This window comes from Silurus aristotelis, assembly GCF_946808225.1.
Source record: "Silurus aristotelis genome assembly, chromosome: 18".
NCBI lineage: Eukaryota > Metazoa > Chordata > Actinopteri > Siluriformes > Siluridae > Silurus > Silurus aristotelis.
In genome coordinates, this window is record NC_139591.1 from 16,220,505 (window position 1) to 16,239,321 (window position 18,817).

The 18,817-nt window shown below is 38.5% G+C and overlaps 1 protein-coding gene across 8 annotated transcripts in view; it reads left to right on the forward strand.

The window, feature by feature from the left end:
* Positions 1-2,305: 2,305 nt before the first annotated feature.
* The window catches only part of ksr1a (kinase suppressor of ras 1a), a 41,708-nt gene continuing 25,196 nt past the window's right edge, over positions 2,306-18,817 (forward strand). For 4 of the 8 annotated variants that reach the window (XM_083568495.1, XM_083568496.1, XM_083568497.1 and 1 more), the window contains exon 1: positions 17,239-17,538. In XM_083568495.1, coding sequence (XP_083424621.1) covers positions 17,488-17,538 — 51 coding nt within the window. In that variant the 5' untranslated portion in view covers positions 17,239-17,487. Of the gene's footprint in view, positions 2,805-17,238; positions 17,539-18,817 lie in introns of those variants that run through there. The other 4 variants (XM_083568491.1, XM_083568492.1, XM_083568493.1 and 1 more) reach the window with 2 other exon arrangements.

Here is an 18,817-nt window from a genome sequence, read left to right on the forward strand (position 1 = left end):
CTTTATACAGAATGTCCATCATGCAAGTCCCTTAAGTTGTTATTATAGAAACTAAACATTAAAACAAGCACATTAAACTCTTTTTCGAATGAGAATTGGGAATTTAACAGCACTGGAGTGTAACTGTTTTCTCACATTAATAAAGCAAAACAAATTACCTACATTTAAGTCCTTTTTGTTTATGACAAGACTTCCCCTATTGTGGCTAGAACTATTATAGTCAAACTGATCAAATGGACTTGTGCGTGTGTGTGTGTGTGTGTGTGTGTGTGTGTGTGTGTGTGTGTGTGTGTGTGTGTGTGTGTGTGTGTGTGTGTGTGGATGTGTGTAAGTAAGTAAGTGAGTTTAGTGATCCAAAAAGAAATGATGGCTATACAAACCATATGATTTAGTATATTTTATTTGGTTAAAAACACACACACACACACACACACACACACACACACACACACACACACACACACACACACACACACACACTAAACTCAATCAAAACTTAAGGTGATGTTTTATGAAGACATAAATAACCTTTTTGACATTAAGATGTATATTTCTATCCAAGGTAGTAAATTTCTTAAACCTAATTGTTTGTTTATATGAATTAAAAGACTATCTAGAAAACTTTTAGATGCATCAGGAAGTCCTAGCATGACACAAATGGACACTTAACTAGCTGGATAACATTTGTTCGTAGAAACATTATGAAGATTAGGAATAAGCTAAGGCACTAACCTATGAATTCATGTTTTATAACCTCTTTGTCTCTGTAAAGCTGCTTTAAGGGAATGCAAATCGTTAAACGCGTTATACGAATAAAACTGAATTGAATTGAAGATTAGCTAAATGTTAGCAATCTTATCTTTAGAATTGTGGGCAGCTAGGTAAATTGTTTTACAATGATATTATGAGTAACAGAGTTAAATAGATATATACCAAACCAATAATGTAACTGTATATAATACAGCCATAAAAACATTTTAAAACATTTAACAAAGGACACAGCTAGCTACAATACTGCAATTCTAAAGACTAAAGAAGTTTTGTAATGGGATAACATTTCGACCTGGTGATGCTAATTCCCACATCCCCATGTCTAAGTTCTGCAATTCTATATTATAGTCCTGATCATGTTTTAAAGCATGTTTTCTAGCTAGCCACTATGCTAAACTCAGTTTTGTGGTAAATTCCCTGTTATAGAAACTTTTAAATGCTGCAGTATAAACATCCCTCGCAACCATGTCTAGAAAGACAACTAGCTGGTTCTCCAGATTTCTCCACCTTAAACCAGTCATTCCTACTGCACACTTCACTGCTGTCACACTGTCCTCATACATGTCCTGCATCACCCTCACATACTTCTCTGACACACCTGACGCTTTCTCTAAATCCACAGACATACAATGCATATTCTTAAAGCAAATTCTTAATCTCTGCTCTCACTTCCTCCTTACTAATCCTATCCACTTCCTGCTCCACCATCTCCACCTCATCCAACCTTCTCTCTCTCTCTCGTTTTCCTTATTCATCAGCTGCTTAAAATATTCCCTCCATCTTCTCAACACACTCTCCTCACTAATCAACACACTTTCATCTCCATCATTTATTGCTCTAATTTGCAGCACATCTTTCCCAGCTCGGTCCCTCTGCCTGACCAATCGCTACAAATCCTTTTCTCCTTCCTTACTGTCCAACTTCTCATACATATGCCTTTTCCTTTGCTTTCGCCACATCCCTCTTTACCTGCTTCTGCATCTCCTTGTAATCCTACTTTTCTCATCTCTCTGCTGATCCCAATCTTTTGTAAATAACTCAACATACAGCCATCATTGTCAAAATATCTGCCAACAAAAATGAACACACCCTAAGTGATAACAGCTGTACATCATGTAAAGCCACATGTGCTATTCATCATCTTCATGTTTTTGTGTGATTGACAGAACCATACACATTTGTGTATCTTGTATTAGAGCAGTTAAACTTTGAGTACAATTCTTTTATTGTAAAGAACTCTAAAGATAACCCATCCACATCTGGGTTGCACTGACTGTCAATGTATTATAGTTTTATCATTGTTGAGATGTGTTTTTAGTAATGAGTGCTTACATTAAAAACTGTTGATGATGATTATAATCCTTATCAATTATTCTAAAAATGAGCAAATAAATTAGCTATTACACAGCACCAAGCTAAGATCTCTAATAGACACATGAAAAGTGTAAAGTGTAAAAAAAAAGTGTAAGTGTGTGTTATGTGTTGCTCGTTGGTACTCGGTTTCCCAGCATGCACCGAGCCCTTTTTTTGCACAGCTGACTGACGGATAGAGGAGGAGGGGGGGGGGGGGGGGGTTGGTGTGAGGAGCGGCCAACAGCCTAACGGGAGAGTCTGCCGGGGAGAGAGAGGGACGGGAGGACAGTCCGCGGAGGAGAAGGTGCACGGACTAGCGGAGCCACAGTCGGTGGCGATCGGTACCCCGCGTGTCTGAGCGTCGTCACCCCGCCGCGACGTCGCCCTCTCTCTTTCTCTCTCTCTCTCTCTCTCTCTCTCTCTCTCTCTGCTCTCGAGCCGGAGCGCGTGCAGCGCGGCTGCGGTGGCGCATTCGCACGTTCGTGTGGTGTGTGTGCGTGTGCCAGCGGTGCGTTACCTCGCCGTGCCCGATGCCGAGCGATGGAGGCGGCGAGGCGGCGCTGCGCCAGTGCGAGCTCATCCAGAACATGATCGACATCTCGCTGTCCAGCCTGCAGGGCCTCCGCACCAAGTGCGCCGCCAGCAACGACCTCACGCAGCATGAGATCCGCACGCTGGAGGTAACGCACAAAATAACGCACGCATTGCACGCGCGCCAAAAGCGTGGAACCTTACCAAAGTACACACCTTCTTTTCCTCCCTGGTGCATTCGCATCCCTTCTTTTTTTCTCCCTTTTTTGCTTTTCTCCCCATTTTCCGTTTCTCCCCATTGCGTTCGTGGATGCTGGCGCGCGCACAAAATGGGACCGTGCGTCCTGACAGTATAGACAGGAAAGATGCATATGCACTACATGCACGTGCACTCACGTGCGGAAATAGGACCCACTGCACAAAGGTTATGTGAGGTTTTTTCCTTCCAGAGATTTTAGGGATGTATGCACCAGAAAAAATTATATATATATATATATATATATATATATATATATATATATATATATATATATATATATATATATATCAATCAATCAATCAGAGCACAGACCCCAATACTGATACAGTACTGACAGCCTAAAACCAAAAAGAGTCCTTTTTGTGCATGCTCTTGTTGCTACATTTTAAAAACCACAAGCAAAATGGCTGGATATTGCAAAATGTATATATTCATATATGTACATATATATATATTCATATGTATATCATGCTGTTAATCAATTTTCTTTGTATAAAAGTGTCATCCAGGGCCAGAATCACAACAAACAGTGCATCCCTAATTCCTATTGTCACGTGCATTATAGCATACATGCATGCACAGACATTCTGTATCAGATAGCATTGGTCGAATTGCACAAATGAAGATGAGAATTCTATCCTGAATGCTCATATGTGGACATAAAAAAAAAATCCAGACAGCAAAAGACTTCACACTGCACCCCTGCAACATTCTGTCTGCGTTGTGTTCTTGCTCGTTGGCACATGCATACATAAGCAGTGTGAAGCTGCAAGCGTTTTTGGGATCGTCGCGTCTGCAGTATGTTTTTTTTTTTAGCCTCCTCAGAGCCAAGACGCGAGCTTTAAACTGGTTTAAAGACTCAATTGTGTTCTGATTTGTGAGAAACGAATGCGGTTAATTATAGCGTTTCAGGAGGGACATGTCACAGAGGTGTGTTCACAAAGATGCATTAATTTTTCATTAGAAAATGCCAAAAATGCATCAGTTTTTATTAATTAAATGCAAGTGAACGTTGAGCCATGTATACGTATATATTGTTTGCGTGTGCGTGTGTGGCCTATATACTGCCTGCAGCGTTCACTTCATTAGATTGATTTTTTTATACATTTTCCATTTAAATACCAATGAACTGTGGTGAACATGTCATGAGCACCACAACAGATCATATATCGTCTGTGCATTAGCTTACTCAGAGTACAGTCCTGTCATCCGTGTCATCATGTGCATTTTGAGGTTCACTTTTAGCCAATCAAATGTAGTAAACAGGCCTTTTAGAATAAGTGTGAGCAAAAGAATGCCTGATTTGATTGGACTCATCCAGAGATATTGTGATTTGTTTGCACATTGTTGTACTCAGAAAAGGGAGATTTTGTAGATACAGCATATTTATTCATATGGTTATAAACGAGTGGATTCAATTGTGATCTGGTAACATGAAATTCTACTTATTGTAAAGATACATATTCAAACATGTGACTGCAAAGTAGTTTGAATTCTTTGGACCTGACTTGTTGTTGTGGGTGATTCCTCAGCAGTGGCTCTTCATTAGCTATTAGATTGAAACTTGGAGCCTTCTGGTGATGAGCACAGATTTTCCTCACAGTCTATGCTGTTATGTCGGACGACTGAGCCCTGACATTTCTCTGCCATAGCAAATAAACATTGTGAGTTTAGCAACAACGTGCCGGTTTGTGGTGAATATGTTGTACCTCGCTGTTAGCATACAAATGCTCAGATTTTTTTTTTTTTACAAGCTCTATTACTACGTAGCTTTATTACTACGAGGTCCCGTCTTTTTTTGTGAACACTAAAACAATGTATTTGCCCAACACACCCTGTTCCTTTATAGTGAATAATAATACTTGGTTATATCACATGATGTTACAAATTCCCAAAATGGCAATGTTTCTTGTAATGCTATTTTCTGTGTACGATATTCGAAAATTTTTGCTTGAACTGCTTTATTAAGTGAAAAGAAAGGGCTGAGCGGCGTTGATTGAGGGAATTTTCGAAGCACCTGAGCCTACCGTATGTTTTCGTCCCTATTGTTTTATAATATTTGGTTACTATATTGTTTAAAAAACAAACAAATATCACACATTTCTTAATTTGTGGTGTGTGAAAGTATTGATATGTATTGTGTAATACTGTTCTAGCCATATCTGCGTCGTAAAAATAAAAATTATTTGGCGCACACACTTCTACTTTACCATTTTCTGTACTCCGATCTCGTGTTATGAAACTGTAATACCAGCACTTGCCTACTCACTCTATTTTAGTACCACAAACTGAACGGCTGCTTTCAGTTCTGCTTCCTGTCAGGACAGGAAGTTGGGCCGTGCTCCCCTCCATCTGTAGTCCAAGACCTTCATTTAGGCCTCTTTTTCGCAACTTCTTGAAGCGTCAGGGTCACGACTATTGAGGAATTGCCCCATCAGCTTCCTTTTTAAGTCTCTGCGTGGCCGTTTTGCTGATCAGGCCCTTTCTCGCTCTCTGGATCTGCAGGCTGGTCGTAGTATTGCGGGACTGCAGGGTAGCACTCGCTCTATTTTTCTCGTTTGCTTTCTCTCTCTCAGTTTATGTACAGGTACAGGGCTCATTAGCATATGATGTTTTTTCCCTGTCTTGCCAGGACACACAGAAACAGAACAAAGTGCCAGATCACTATTGCATATTAGATATTTAGTTTAACAATCATTTCTTTAAAATCAAATGCTATGATTTTATCTTCAATGTACACGTTACTATTGAATTTCAAAACTTTTATAATAAACGGACAAATGATAAAAAAGAAATACTACATTACAATGCTAAGCAATTTTTAAAATAAGCTGCTGGGTAGAGTGCATTTACCAGGGCTACATCAATAATATTAATTATTAGCCTTGGCTTGCGTTAGGACAGAGTGAATGGACACATAAGGGCTGTTCAGGGAGGACAGAGTGAAGCTTGATGATTCTCACTGAGTGTAACAGGCTCTAAACGCTCTGTTAATTCCTGATGTGAATAAGCACAGCTGAAGTGGTTGTCACACTCCAGATGCCCTCCTCCCACCTGTCTCTCATCGCCACCTGCACTTCAGCGCAATCAAAAGATCCTTGAACTCACGTTAGATTCTCACCAAAAAAAGCCTTTTGTCATTCCACTGCTGACTGTCAGGCCAATTTTTGTTCACACCGCATTGACCAACCCTACTTTAAAAAAAGATGGGATGCTGTGTCAAATGTAAATAATAGCACAATGCAATAATGAGCAAATCTAATTTTATTCACAATAGAACATAGAAAACATATCAAATGTTTACACTGAGAAAATGTACCATTTTAAGGAAAATATATGGTCATTTTAAATTTGATGTCTCAAAAACTTTGAAACAGGGGTCTGTATACAACTGAAGATCAGCTGGTGTAGTTTTGGGAGAGGAATGTTGTCTCATTTGGGTCTGACACCAGATTCTAGCTTCTCAACAGTCTTGGGTCTTCTTTGTCATATTTTTCTTTTCATGGTGCACCAAGTGTTTTTAATTGCACTGATTTCTGGAGGGGTTTAAAAGACAATGAGGTGATTTTCATTATTTTCACTAATGCCTAATTTTAATGCGGTGCCGTCATTCAGTATTGATTTTCACCCTTGTCCCTTGCACAAAGAGATTTCTTCAGATTCTTTTCCTAAAATGATATACTATTAAAGATGATGAGAGATTCAAGGTCTTCACAAATGTATTTTGAGAACCATTATTCTAAAACCTTATTAATTTTTAGACCCAGTTAAAAATCGATTAGTGAACCTCTGCACATTTTTCTTTTTGTACCCAAACATGTTACTGACCTGTTGTCAACAGACAACAGACTAATTAGTTGCACAATGTTCCTCCAGCTGTTTATTTTTAGTAACACTATGGCACTGATTTTTTCCAACATCTTTCAGCCATCAAATTCAAAATTATAAAGTTTTCCATAAAGAGTAGATTTCCATAGTTTGAACATAGATATGTTTTCTATGTTTTGTTGTGAATAAAATATGGGTTTATGAGATTTGCAAAACATTCCATTCCATTTTGTTTAATATTTTACACAGCGTCCCAACTTTTTAGGAATTGGGGTTGTACTTGTGAGCGGACAATGATGCCTCAGACATGAAATACTATGAGATGATGGTTTAGCTTTAACACACTGATCACAGTCTGGCATCAGCCTCGCACCTCAGTCTCAAATTTTATTACTAGAGGTAGCTCCTGTATTGGTCTAGCCTAAACAGCTCTATGGGGGCCATATCTCTTGGGTTTTGCTGAATCCTCAAACATATTTTGGGAAGCTAAAAACACATCTTATTTTTGCTTGTTGGAACTAAACATGTTCATGCAAAACCTGCCAGCAACTCCATTGTGTGCATTTCCCATGATGCATCCTACTCAAGTCTGTGCTCAGTCCATGGACCATTTTAAAGTCAACTCAATTAAAAATCATTGCTACGATTATGGCACAATTGTAGCATTTTGGCAGATGACTAAATATCATACAAAATGACTTATTACAAAGATACACAGGCCAAAAATAATTAATCAAAAGAATGACTTAAATACACAGACCTCAATTAAAATTCCAAATATTATCTTAAATAATACTTCAAATTATTACTCAAATATACAGCCCTCAAAAAGAACTTAAATACAATCCCAATTCCATAAAAATTGGGACATGATGTAAAATGTAAATAAGAAAGAATGCAATGATTTGCAAATCCCATAAACACCCTTTTTATTCACAATAGAACATAGAAAACATATCACATGTTTACACCATGGAAATTTACCATTTAGGAAAAAAATATTTTAATGGCCACAACATGGGTCATGTGTACCACTGTGTAGCAACCCCTTTTCTGTTATCAACAGTCAATTTACGTCTAAAAACACTGAATGTCTTGCTAAAATATGCAAGGCCTTCCCTGAAAATAACATTGTCTGGATGGCCACATATGTTTCCTCTAAAACATTTAAACCAAGTGCTGATAACAAGCCAGATGGTCCCTTTCCTCTTTAGTCTGGAGGATGTGGCATCCATGTCTTTCAAAAAAAAAAAAATATATATATTTATTTCAGCTTCTTCTGACCAAAATACACTTTGTCCTAATACATTTTACCTTTTGACCAGAGATGATAAGAACATTTTTGGATCATGTTCACATATGGCTTCTTCTCAGCATGAGCCCATCCTTGTTTTTAATGAAGTGCCACCTGAGAAGATCACAAGCATCCCATAATGATTTTTGCTTTTGTCCCTTGTGCACAGAGATTTCTCCAGATTCTCTGAAACATTTGATGATATTATGCACTTTAGATGATGAGATATTCAAAGTATTTGCAATTGCATCTTGAGCAACATTATTCTGAAACGGTTCCACAGTTTTGTCGATGCAGTTTTTTGCAGATTAGTGAACCTCTGCCAATCTTTACTTCTGAGAAACTTTGCCTCTGTAAGATGCTCTTTTTATACCAAATTATGTTACTAACCTGTTGCCCATTAAACTAATCAGTTGCAAAATGTTTCTCCATATGTTACTTTTGCAGTGTTTTGTTTCATCTTTCCCAACTTTTAAAAAATGTCTTTGGCCATCAAAATCTAAATTACCATATTGTGCATTTCCTAAGTTTAAACATTAATGTCTTCTTTGTTCTGTTGTGAATATTTGTATTGCAATCAATGAATATACAAAAATATACAAACTCTGAATAATATATTTAATAATATCTAAAATATTAACTTAACATTTTAAGATATGCAGGTTTTAAATAATAAACAGAATATTAAAATAAAAAAATGTATAATAAGTACCAGAAAAATACCTTTGAACTAGATTAAAATAAAAGCCATTCATGTGTATCTATATTTTTCCGATATGCTTTGGGGAACATCTAAAATGATTAATCAAATTATGCAGATGTGTAAGAATTGTAAGATTCGGCAATTCAAAAGATTCGTGCCTTTCTAATACATAGCATTTTATATCGAAGATGTTTCAGTACTCAGTAATTTGCTTTCATGCTAACTGTCTAAGCAAGTTTTATGATTTCTGAAAATTGCTGTAAAACGTATCGTGTCAATACTGTTTGTGTTTAAACGCCAATATGACAACCATATAAATAAACAAATAAAGTAATGACGTGGAACTTGTGGGTTCTGCTCTGAATATAATGCTGAAATACAATTATCCATGAAGGTTGGGTGATGAGGCAAAATGTCATCATTAAAATATTGAATTAAAATTCTACTTTAGCGCATCCAGATTTTAATCCTGTGAAGCGGCAAGACAACGGTGAAATTTGGCTGAGAATCTAATGAAAAATAGATTTTTAGCAGTTGTTCAGAATAACACTGAAGTCCTGTTGTACTTTTGATGATTATATAAGAGCCATGATTGTTTTGCAATTACAATAAAGCAAATTCCATGTGGGAGTTGATGGAGGAGTCGTGTGAGCCGGTTCCTGTAGGGAGGACGTTGCTTTGTGTCTCGATGTGTCTCTGAAAAGCCGACTTCCTCCAACGCAGACAAACAAAGAGACACAATTAGGCTTTTAAAAGAAACAGACAGAATAGAAACTTAGCAAGCGTTTGCTGATTTCACCTTTTATGGGCCCTGCTTTGGAAAAAAAAAAGAGTGTTATAGAGCGCTGTTCTATTATGGCTGCTTCTATATTTGGCTCGTCTTTCGTCCCCCTGCCTGGTGTTTTCAGGGGTTGATTGTTAATTAAGAAAATGACGTGTGATATACGAAGAGGCCGGATGGGGGGATTGTGTGTTGGGAGGGAGGGATTGAGACGAGAAGAAATCAACCAGATGTTTGAAAGGGATGGGTCTCCCAGTAGGCTGTGTGTGTTTTAAGGAAAAAAAAGGAGGGGGGTATAGCAGAGCAGGTGATTGCAGTAACAACAAGCCCCCCCCCAACACAAAGCCCTCCCTCTTCCCTCTGTGAGGAGATCTATTGTTTCCCCTCCCATGCTATATTGGTCTTGCGCTCCCACGGACGGATAAATTAGGAGAAGGCTGTGTTATCAAAGCGAGCTTATTTTTTCAGTTGCTCATTTGCGTCCGTGTCAGATTTGGGTTATAAAATCAGATAATGTTAACCGTGTTCAGTCTGCGTGGCGAGGTCGCGTTTGGGAAGGTGTTTAAACCCCAGGCCTGCAGAACAACAGGGAAGAGGATCGTCCATATGTCAAGTCATTTGCAGGATAAGGAGCATGGATGCTTTGTGTAGGAGTTATTAGAGCATAAAGTCTCACAGTGTGACATTAGGAGACCCGTGATTAGTGGAAGCCCCTTCAGCGAAGTTCACACACCCCCTACTGTGATGACAATGATGATAGACAAGTCATCCATCGCCTCAGAAAACGTCCTTCTCAGCAGGATGGGGTCATGCTCCAAAACAAGCAGTACAAAATATAAATTTACAGTATTGAGATAATTTAAAGGATAACTAAGAGAATAACACTTATTTTATATTTATATGTAATTTATAAAATAGTTCTGTAATTAAGGGGATCTTGAAAGATCACCCTTAACGTGAATAAGTAAGATAGGCTGATATAAATATAATAAGTAAGATATAAATAAGATTAAGAGTTGTTCAGCCTGTAAAAAAAAAGGTTTATAATAATGCTGGGATTTATTACTATTCATAATAAACTTTTATGCTAACAATGATATTTTTACTTTAGTAATAGGTCAGTATCGTGGATGACACATCACATGATCTGAGTAATGATAAACAATAAAATAAATAAAATAAAAGATGATTTAACAAACCTACAGGTAAACATGTGTATGGTAAATCTTTTTCTAAAGAGAGAGAGAGTTTTTAAATGTGTTTTGGAGTCTCCAGTGCCAGAAACAATAAATTAGCTCAAAAGGCACTCAGTCACTCACACTATTGTTGTCTAGTGATATTTCATTGCTTTGTGTAGCTGAAGGACTTTGATTATATTCTCAACATAGTTCTTTATATAGCATTGAGACTGGAATGGAGATTATGAGATTAAACCCTTAAAAAAAAGCCAATACATTGTCTAGCTAAGCTTTTTGTTATCACAGTCAATCGTGTTTCATTACCTGACAAAAAAAACTGATCTCACAATTTTTAACCAGAAACTACTGCTGGATTTGAGCATGACGTGTATTATCTTTACACAGGTTCCGTGACACAGGTGCAGCTTCAAAGCGTCTCCTTGAGATGTTTCGAAGCGTCTCATTTGATATTCAAAAGACTTGTCTGGCACCTCACCTCAGTTTAGCTTTATTACCTTAAGCATCTCTCCAAAGGCGAATGAGGTGGCGGTTTGTACTCGTGAGCAAAAATTGAGTTTTGCTGATCTATTAGCTATTAGTGCAGCGCCAATTATTCATCCTCCCACGTGGGCCTGTTTACTCAGCAGTGCTTCAGTCACTAATATTAACTGCTCATATACCATCCATCAGGACTATCGAGTCTTTCTATTAGCATGCTAGTAAAGAGAAGACACATTCTTTTCAGTTTTTCAGTCTTTTTAGAATTCAAGTTCAAAACTAGCATGATAGTTAGCAGATATTTTTTGGATTTGATCTAGCTGTTACTTTTCTGTTTGTTTCCAGAGCTATTAAACTTCTAAAGACAAATTATCTATGGAGTATTTAAAAAACAATGAACAATACAATTACTGTTGATGAAGTACCCTGGTTTAAAATCCGGTATGCTACCATGACTTGAAACCATGAACTCAGTTAATATTTGTATTTAATAATCGTAGTGTAGATTTAAGTCAGTTTAGAAGTAATATATGCATATCTCTGTATCTTTAGGTTTTGTATTATCATAGTTTGCTATTTGAGATGGAGAGTGTGTGGGTTAGCGGAAGCAGCTAGAGCCAGTTTACACAAATATCTATACTTCCTACTGCTTACATTTTCAAACCAGGCTCGTTACTTTATTTTTAATCTGTTTGGTGACTCGATCAATATTTTTTCTCCATTCCGCGTCGTTTTCAGCTCGTAAACCTATTTCCTGTCATTGCGTGGCTTTTTCAAGCTACCCCTGGTGTATCATTTCCTGGCTATCATGCAGGCATACTGTAGGCTAGCCTACGAAGCTAACAACGAACAGTGCAAAAGGCAACAAGAAGTATGGGGCTAATGTGGATAAGACAGAGGGAGTCAGCGATGTAAACATGACTGAGAACAGAGACATTTCTGATCACCTGATTATCAGACTCTTTTAAAACACGAGTATCTGTACTTCCACTTGAGTGAAGGATATGTGTACTTTTGCCACCTCTGCTAATCAGAAATCCTGACCTATTTTGCTAACCTTTTCTTCTTTTGAGATTTCCTATCTGAATATTTGTGTCTTATTTGGCCTACAAATGCTTTCTTACAACTGTGATGATTAGCCAGGTGTACTTATTTCTGGCGAACAGAATAATGCGGTTGGCTTTGTTCGAAAGGTTGCATGTGCATCTGATATACACCTCAATCAGTCACTTTATATGTAACTTACCTACACCTTGTGAATGAAACACTATAATATTAATCACCGATATTGTTATTTATTGTATTACTGATTGATCGGCACGTGTCTGATCTAAGAGTTTGATCAGTGCACCATAAAAACAGCCCCATATTTGATACGAAGTCAGTTTGAAGCCTCCCTGCAGCTCTGATGAGCCGGGTGTGGCCGTGCCCTTTAGCCGTCCGTCATGTGTGCGGACGTCATGGATGCGTTGCCATGGTAGCGTCGTGCATGTTTACCTCCTTCAGCACGGGCAGCACGATGTTGCCATAACACACGGATCCAGTGACGCAGCTCTTCAGCTCTGCCTTTTTGTTCTCAATTAGCAAGTGTACCTTCCTTCCCCTGGTCACATCCAACACTGTGCTTCAACCAAGCAGGCTTACTGTAGCCAATTGGGATTCAGAGATAAAATAATATCAGGACTCATAGAGGATCATTATAGATCTTTTTTTTTCATATAGGTTGCTAAACAGGCCTAATTTATGCCAATAGCTAAGCTACATTTATAGAAATGGGTCACCATTGAGGTGGTGTGTCCTGTCTTCTAAGATGATCTTCTTTGGATGTTTTCTGTCTGTGGGAAAATCCCACTCTGGAAAAAGAAAACGCCACAGAAGGCCCCTGAGTTGGAGTTGCTAGGAAACCTAACGTCACACTTGCACCAATGTATTGTTCTCTGCTCTGGCTGTGTGATCCCCTAACTACCTGCTGTGTGTGTGTGTGTGTGTGTGTGTGTGTGTGTGTGTGTGTGTGTGTGTGTGTGTGTGTGTGTGTGTGTGTTTTAAGAAAGACATTTAGAACTTTGACTGAGCGTGCAACAGTACTTAGCACCGAAATACTTACTGTTTTAGAAAGGTTTAGCAAATATGGATAACGTGGATCTCCATTGTAACATAAAATAAATGAAGGTGGGGGGTTTATGGTGCACAGATCTTTAGGTGGGTGTTAGTTGGACTCTTTGCCATTACTGTGGGCTCAGCAGGAGCTGCTTGCACCCTGTATTAAATGCTAAACAGGGAAAATAAAATGAGATGCTACTTAGAGATGCACAACTGCTGTTGAAGCTAGAATGCACGAGAAGCTAATCTGGGGAGTGCATGTAGTGAAGAGCAGTGGCTGGATGTGGCATGTGAACAATGTGCACTGTATCGGGTTGATGAGGTCATGGATTGGTCAGTAGGTGTTGATCAAGTCTATAAAATAGCAATTTTGGACAGTGGTGCTGACTGTAAGGCAAATCACGTTTGTATTATGTACAAATTATAAGATGGATGTGGGGTAAGAGGAATAATGCTCTCATGTTTAAAATCAAAAAAATTTTATTATATTTTTCCATTGATTTAATTGTAATAAATCAATTAAATTTGTGCCAATTTAATTGATTACTCAATTGTAAAAAATTGTATAATGTATTGCATTAATTTAATTTATTGATTAATTAGATTTATATATATATATATATATATATATATATATATATATATATATATATATATATATATATATATATATATATATATATATATATATATATATACATACATGGGACTACATCACATCAGACCCAACTGAGAGAACATGAACGTCTCATTTTTTAGATAATCTTTGTCCATAGCATAGATGTTTATGCAGCATTTACCAAGCTAGAACATTGACATTTTATATATGTTGAGCTTCTACGGTGCTTAGCTGGGAACCTGATGTTCTTGTTTGTGTGGTTTGACTGGACACTGGGTCTTCGACACTGCTGAGGCCTCTATTGCAAAAGAAAAGAAAAGAAAACCATGAATCTGTCTTCATTACTTTCAGCACTGGCCAAACCCCAAAGTCAATGTTAGCAGAGATAGGCTGGGAGAAAACAAGAGGAGGTAGAACTGGGTGTTGTTTTGCTTTCTTTGGAGCCACAAGCTCATTTGACTGCAGCCCACTATGGCCGATAGATGTGGGGGAGGATTTGTATCTCTCTGACATGTTGACTTTAAGTTTTACTTCTCCTGTCAATCTAGTTGGCATCATTCAAATGTTTGAACTTTGTTGGAAAAAACATTTAGAAAAAAAAAAGTCCAAAGATGAAGCATCAGCATGAAGGGAGTGGGAGGAGGTGGTTATTTACTGTTCTGGCCACCTGCAGGTCCATGTGAGCAGATTAAACTACAAGAAGCCTCTTAAATGTTGGCGGTTAACCTTCTCCCTTTCTCATATACACATTCCGTTAATATTCCCATATTCACACATTGCTTTTGCTGTAATTGAGCAATAACCAAAATGGTGAGATGCTCTTGACCTTGTCGTTCTATACTCTGTTGCTCTTTTATTAGGGCACTAAAGTGAAAAGCTTGTGGACAAAAATATCCTGCTTTTCAATTTGTCACACATCTGTTCGACTAACTGGAATTAAAAGGAAATGGATCTTTTTTTGGATCAAGGCCATGAATATCATGTGCAAGATTAGCATTTAGCAGCTAGATTACTAGCCATGCTCGTTTGTTTATGAACTTTGCTTTAAATGCGAGTTCCTATCCTTTTACCTGACTTTGTGATTTCTTTTGTTTAAGAGGTCCTTGGCTTACTCTCAGTCCTTTTCTTAGCTGCTGATCCACCCTCGCCATACTCAAGGACCTGAATTCTTTTTTTTTGCAGGTGCAAGTGTAGCACGAGAGTGAATAAGCTGTAAAAGATACCCGAGTGTCTTTTTGTCCCTTGTGAATGATGTCTGATGAGGAGCTGGTTTTTCAGATAATATGATTGCAAGATCTAATACAGCACAGGCTTGTTGCTGTAAAATCTAATTCTAATAAATAAGCATTTTCGGAATATGTGTAGGTGTAGGTATTTATTTAGGTATTTATCTTCAATTAAAGGAATTTTGTATTGCCATAAAAGCGATTAAAAAGTCATAAAAAGTATAAAAGAGCCATCTTTTTATTTAGTATTTGTTCTCAACGTGTTTTGTTCAATAGTCAGATCTAATGCTTTTTATTTACGCATACAGTACAATATGGTGCATTAATACACTGCTACTTAGCTGCAGAGTCCTGGCTGTTTCTCTTGTTGGCTAGTTTCCTTTGCTAGGTTTTTTTTTTTCGGTTTCTAGCCTTTAATTTTGACCCCTGAGTTGTAATTATGAATTTGGCTTAGTTGTCAGACTGTGTTTGAATCTTGTTTTTAGAATCATACATAATAAAGCACAATGAGATATGCTGGTATGGTGTGTGCATTACGATGGTTCTGCATGTTCAAATGCTATAGAAAACCCATAACTTATACAAATGGACAGGTATAATTGAACAAGGTAGCATGGAAGTCAAGTAAAGGACAAATGTGTGCATGTTCCAACATCAGCATGACTGTAGCATCACAATTCTAGCCCTACCTATGCTAAGCTAAGCTAAGCTATTTGTCCCACAGTGGGGAAATTTCTGTTACAGCAGTTTCCACCTGCTAGTGCACAATATAACTAACTAACAGTGAGAAAGTGAGAGCAAACCATGGTGCATTTCTTACTGCCCCTAAACACACTCGGAGGAGATCATTAACTGCTGTTATTTCTCTACATAAGCTAATAATTGGTTGGTGTTTTTCTACCTCCATGCATGCTATGTACAGTTGTGGTATTGTCAGGATTCATACTGCGAAACCTTACTGAAGGCAGAAATTGTGGTAAAAGTTTCAAGTTGCTTTGTAAATAGCTTTGCTTTGATGCTTTTCAAGCGGGAAAGTGCTCTCATCTCCAGTATTTGGTAGCTAGAAGAAGGTTCTAGATGCAGTGTGGTGAGTTTGGATGTTCCTACGTGATGGCGTAATGGACACAGCCTGGCTGGAAGCCCCTGGGTGCTGGCGTCCAAATCCACACTACGCTTATTAAGGCTGGGATTAGAGGACGCTGGCTGGCAGGTGGGCGGAAGTGTGAAAAGGATGACTGGCTTTATGGCTGCCAGCCTCCTGGTAACAGAGCTCGTGTGTGCGTCAGCAGTGTCCCTGCCTGGTCTCCCTCTGAAAGAACCTGTCTCAGCAGGCCAGTCTTCATCCTCCTGTTCTTCCTCCTCCTCCTGTTCCTTAACGCCCCCCCCCCCCCCCCTTAACCCCTCCACCCTTCGTCCTCCCTGCGTCATCAGCTGCTGCTGCTCGGCTGGGACGTCTGCACATCCTATCCTCGTTAAAAACACACTGAGTGGGAGCTTCAGTCCGCCTGAAACCCCACATCCCTCCTGTGGTTCGGTTTGCTTTACAGTTTTGTTGTATTTACTAGTTTATTATTCTCATAACCCAAGGTTTTGGCAAAAAAAAAATATAATTAAAATTATCTGAAATTGAGAGGAAGAGACAGGTAGAGAAAGTGAGTGCAAAATAAAGAGATTTAGGCCAAAGTTTTGCATCCACTTTCAAATGGAATGTGTTGATCCTTTTCAGTATATGCTGTACATGAATCTGAATTCTGGTGCAAAATAATTATTTACTAGTTGAAACGATCTGAGAGCAAAACAGCAAATTATAACACAACGTGCATGCAAAAGTTTAATGTGCACATCACCAGTCTTGTAATTCAATTTAAAGTTCTTAGCACGGTTTGTATACAGGTGACAAAATATTAGCACAATGCCCATAGATTGCTCTTTTATCTGAAGATATCAGATCTCTCTCTCTCTCTCTCTCTCTCTCTCTCTCTCTCTCTCTCTCTCTCTCTCTCTCTCTCTCTCTCTCTCTCTCTCTCTCTCTCTTTTTCTCTGGTCAGCACTCTGAGCTCTCTGGAAAATTCCTCTTGTGCTGGCCGGCGCTATTTTGTTTGCAAAGGAATCGGAGGGGAGCTGCCTCGCAGAACTCTCCCTCCCATGTCGCGTTTTTTGTTATTCAAAAAGATCCTGACACGTCGCCAGGGTAGGGAGGGACGCAGGCACACAAAAAAAGGCATCCTTTCTGCAGATAAATCGAGGCCTGGCGGAGAGAATAGCCATGAGGAAGCGAGGCCTGACGCAGCCATGTGTTAGCCTCACTATGAACTCGCGAATGCTGATGTCACTCGCTGCGACAATATGATGACACTCGGTTGCCATGGCAGCAGCGCAGACGCCCCTCGAGAGGAGGTATGCTTGCTGTGTGCTTCCATATAATAACAGCTATTTATATCTGTTTGACGGGCCTGTTTGCTGGAGGGGAAATAAGAAGGGATTGTGGGGGGAGAGGTTCAGATGGCATGCTCACTGCACCAGGGCAAAGAGCCAATGCAATGGCATGATGTAGATTAGATATAATCATGCGACACCACTTGATTTGGAGCCGTTCTTTTTTTCTTTTTTTTTTTTTTTCTTTTTTTTATATTTACATTTATTTATTCATTTGGCAGATGGTTTTATCCACTTTGAAAGCGATGCAGAACCTGATCCAATTATAGAGCTTGCATAAGTACATAATTGAGGGTTAAGACTGTTGATCAAACCCCATACAGACCTTCCAGTGACAAACCAAAGACCTTAACCACTGAGCTCAAATTTACCCTTTCTAAGTCATTCCCCCATTTTTCACACACTTTTCTATTACACAATTTAAAAAAAAAGTCTGATGTCTGAACGTTGCTTGTCTGGATTTTTAGTAGAATTAGAAAGCTAATCGATCTAAGAAAACTTCATAACCCAAAATCTCAACCTCAAAACACATCCAGATCTTCACTAATGTCTCATGATGTCATTGACCTCAGTTTTGTTAATAGCACTGCTTCTAATTTGGTCACTTGCCACTTCCCACCCACTGGCTAACTCTTTTCTATCAGCTAAGCAGCTTCAGGGGGAAGACTATCACATGCTTCCTTCTGAGACATGAGAACATCCTTACTGAGGCACATGCTATGTAACACACTGATTACCAGACACCCAAGACTGTGTAGTGTCACTGTGATTGATAGTGAAGATAGAAATGCTATCCCTTCCACCAATGTTAGAATTGAGTTGTATACACGTGACCATGTTGAACAGAGTTACAGAAGGAAATATTTATAAATTCGCTATCTGGTGTCACCCAGGTGAGGAGGGGTTTCCTTGTAAGTTTGGTTTCTTCTGAGAGGCAGAGATCTCAGACAGCTCAGTGTCTTCAGATCAAGGAGCATCTGTGGTTGTGTGCTAAAATTTCATGCGTAAAATAGATGAGTGTAAAAAGTTCTGCATGTTTTTCTAATTGTTTTAGGTAGATTTTCTTTATCACCCTTAGCTGCCAATTAGGGATACATTTATTATTGAAATCTTGAAACTTTTTATTTTTATGGAGCTGCTTTGTGACAATGACATATGTTAGAAATGCATATAAAGATACAGGAGTTTAATTGGATCATCAGAAAATCAAAAAATTGTAGATTGAGAAGTATTATAATGA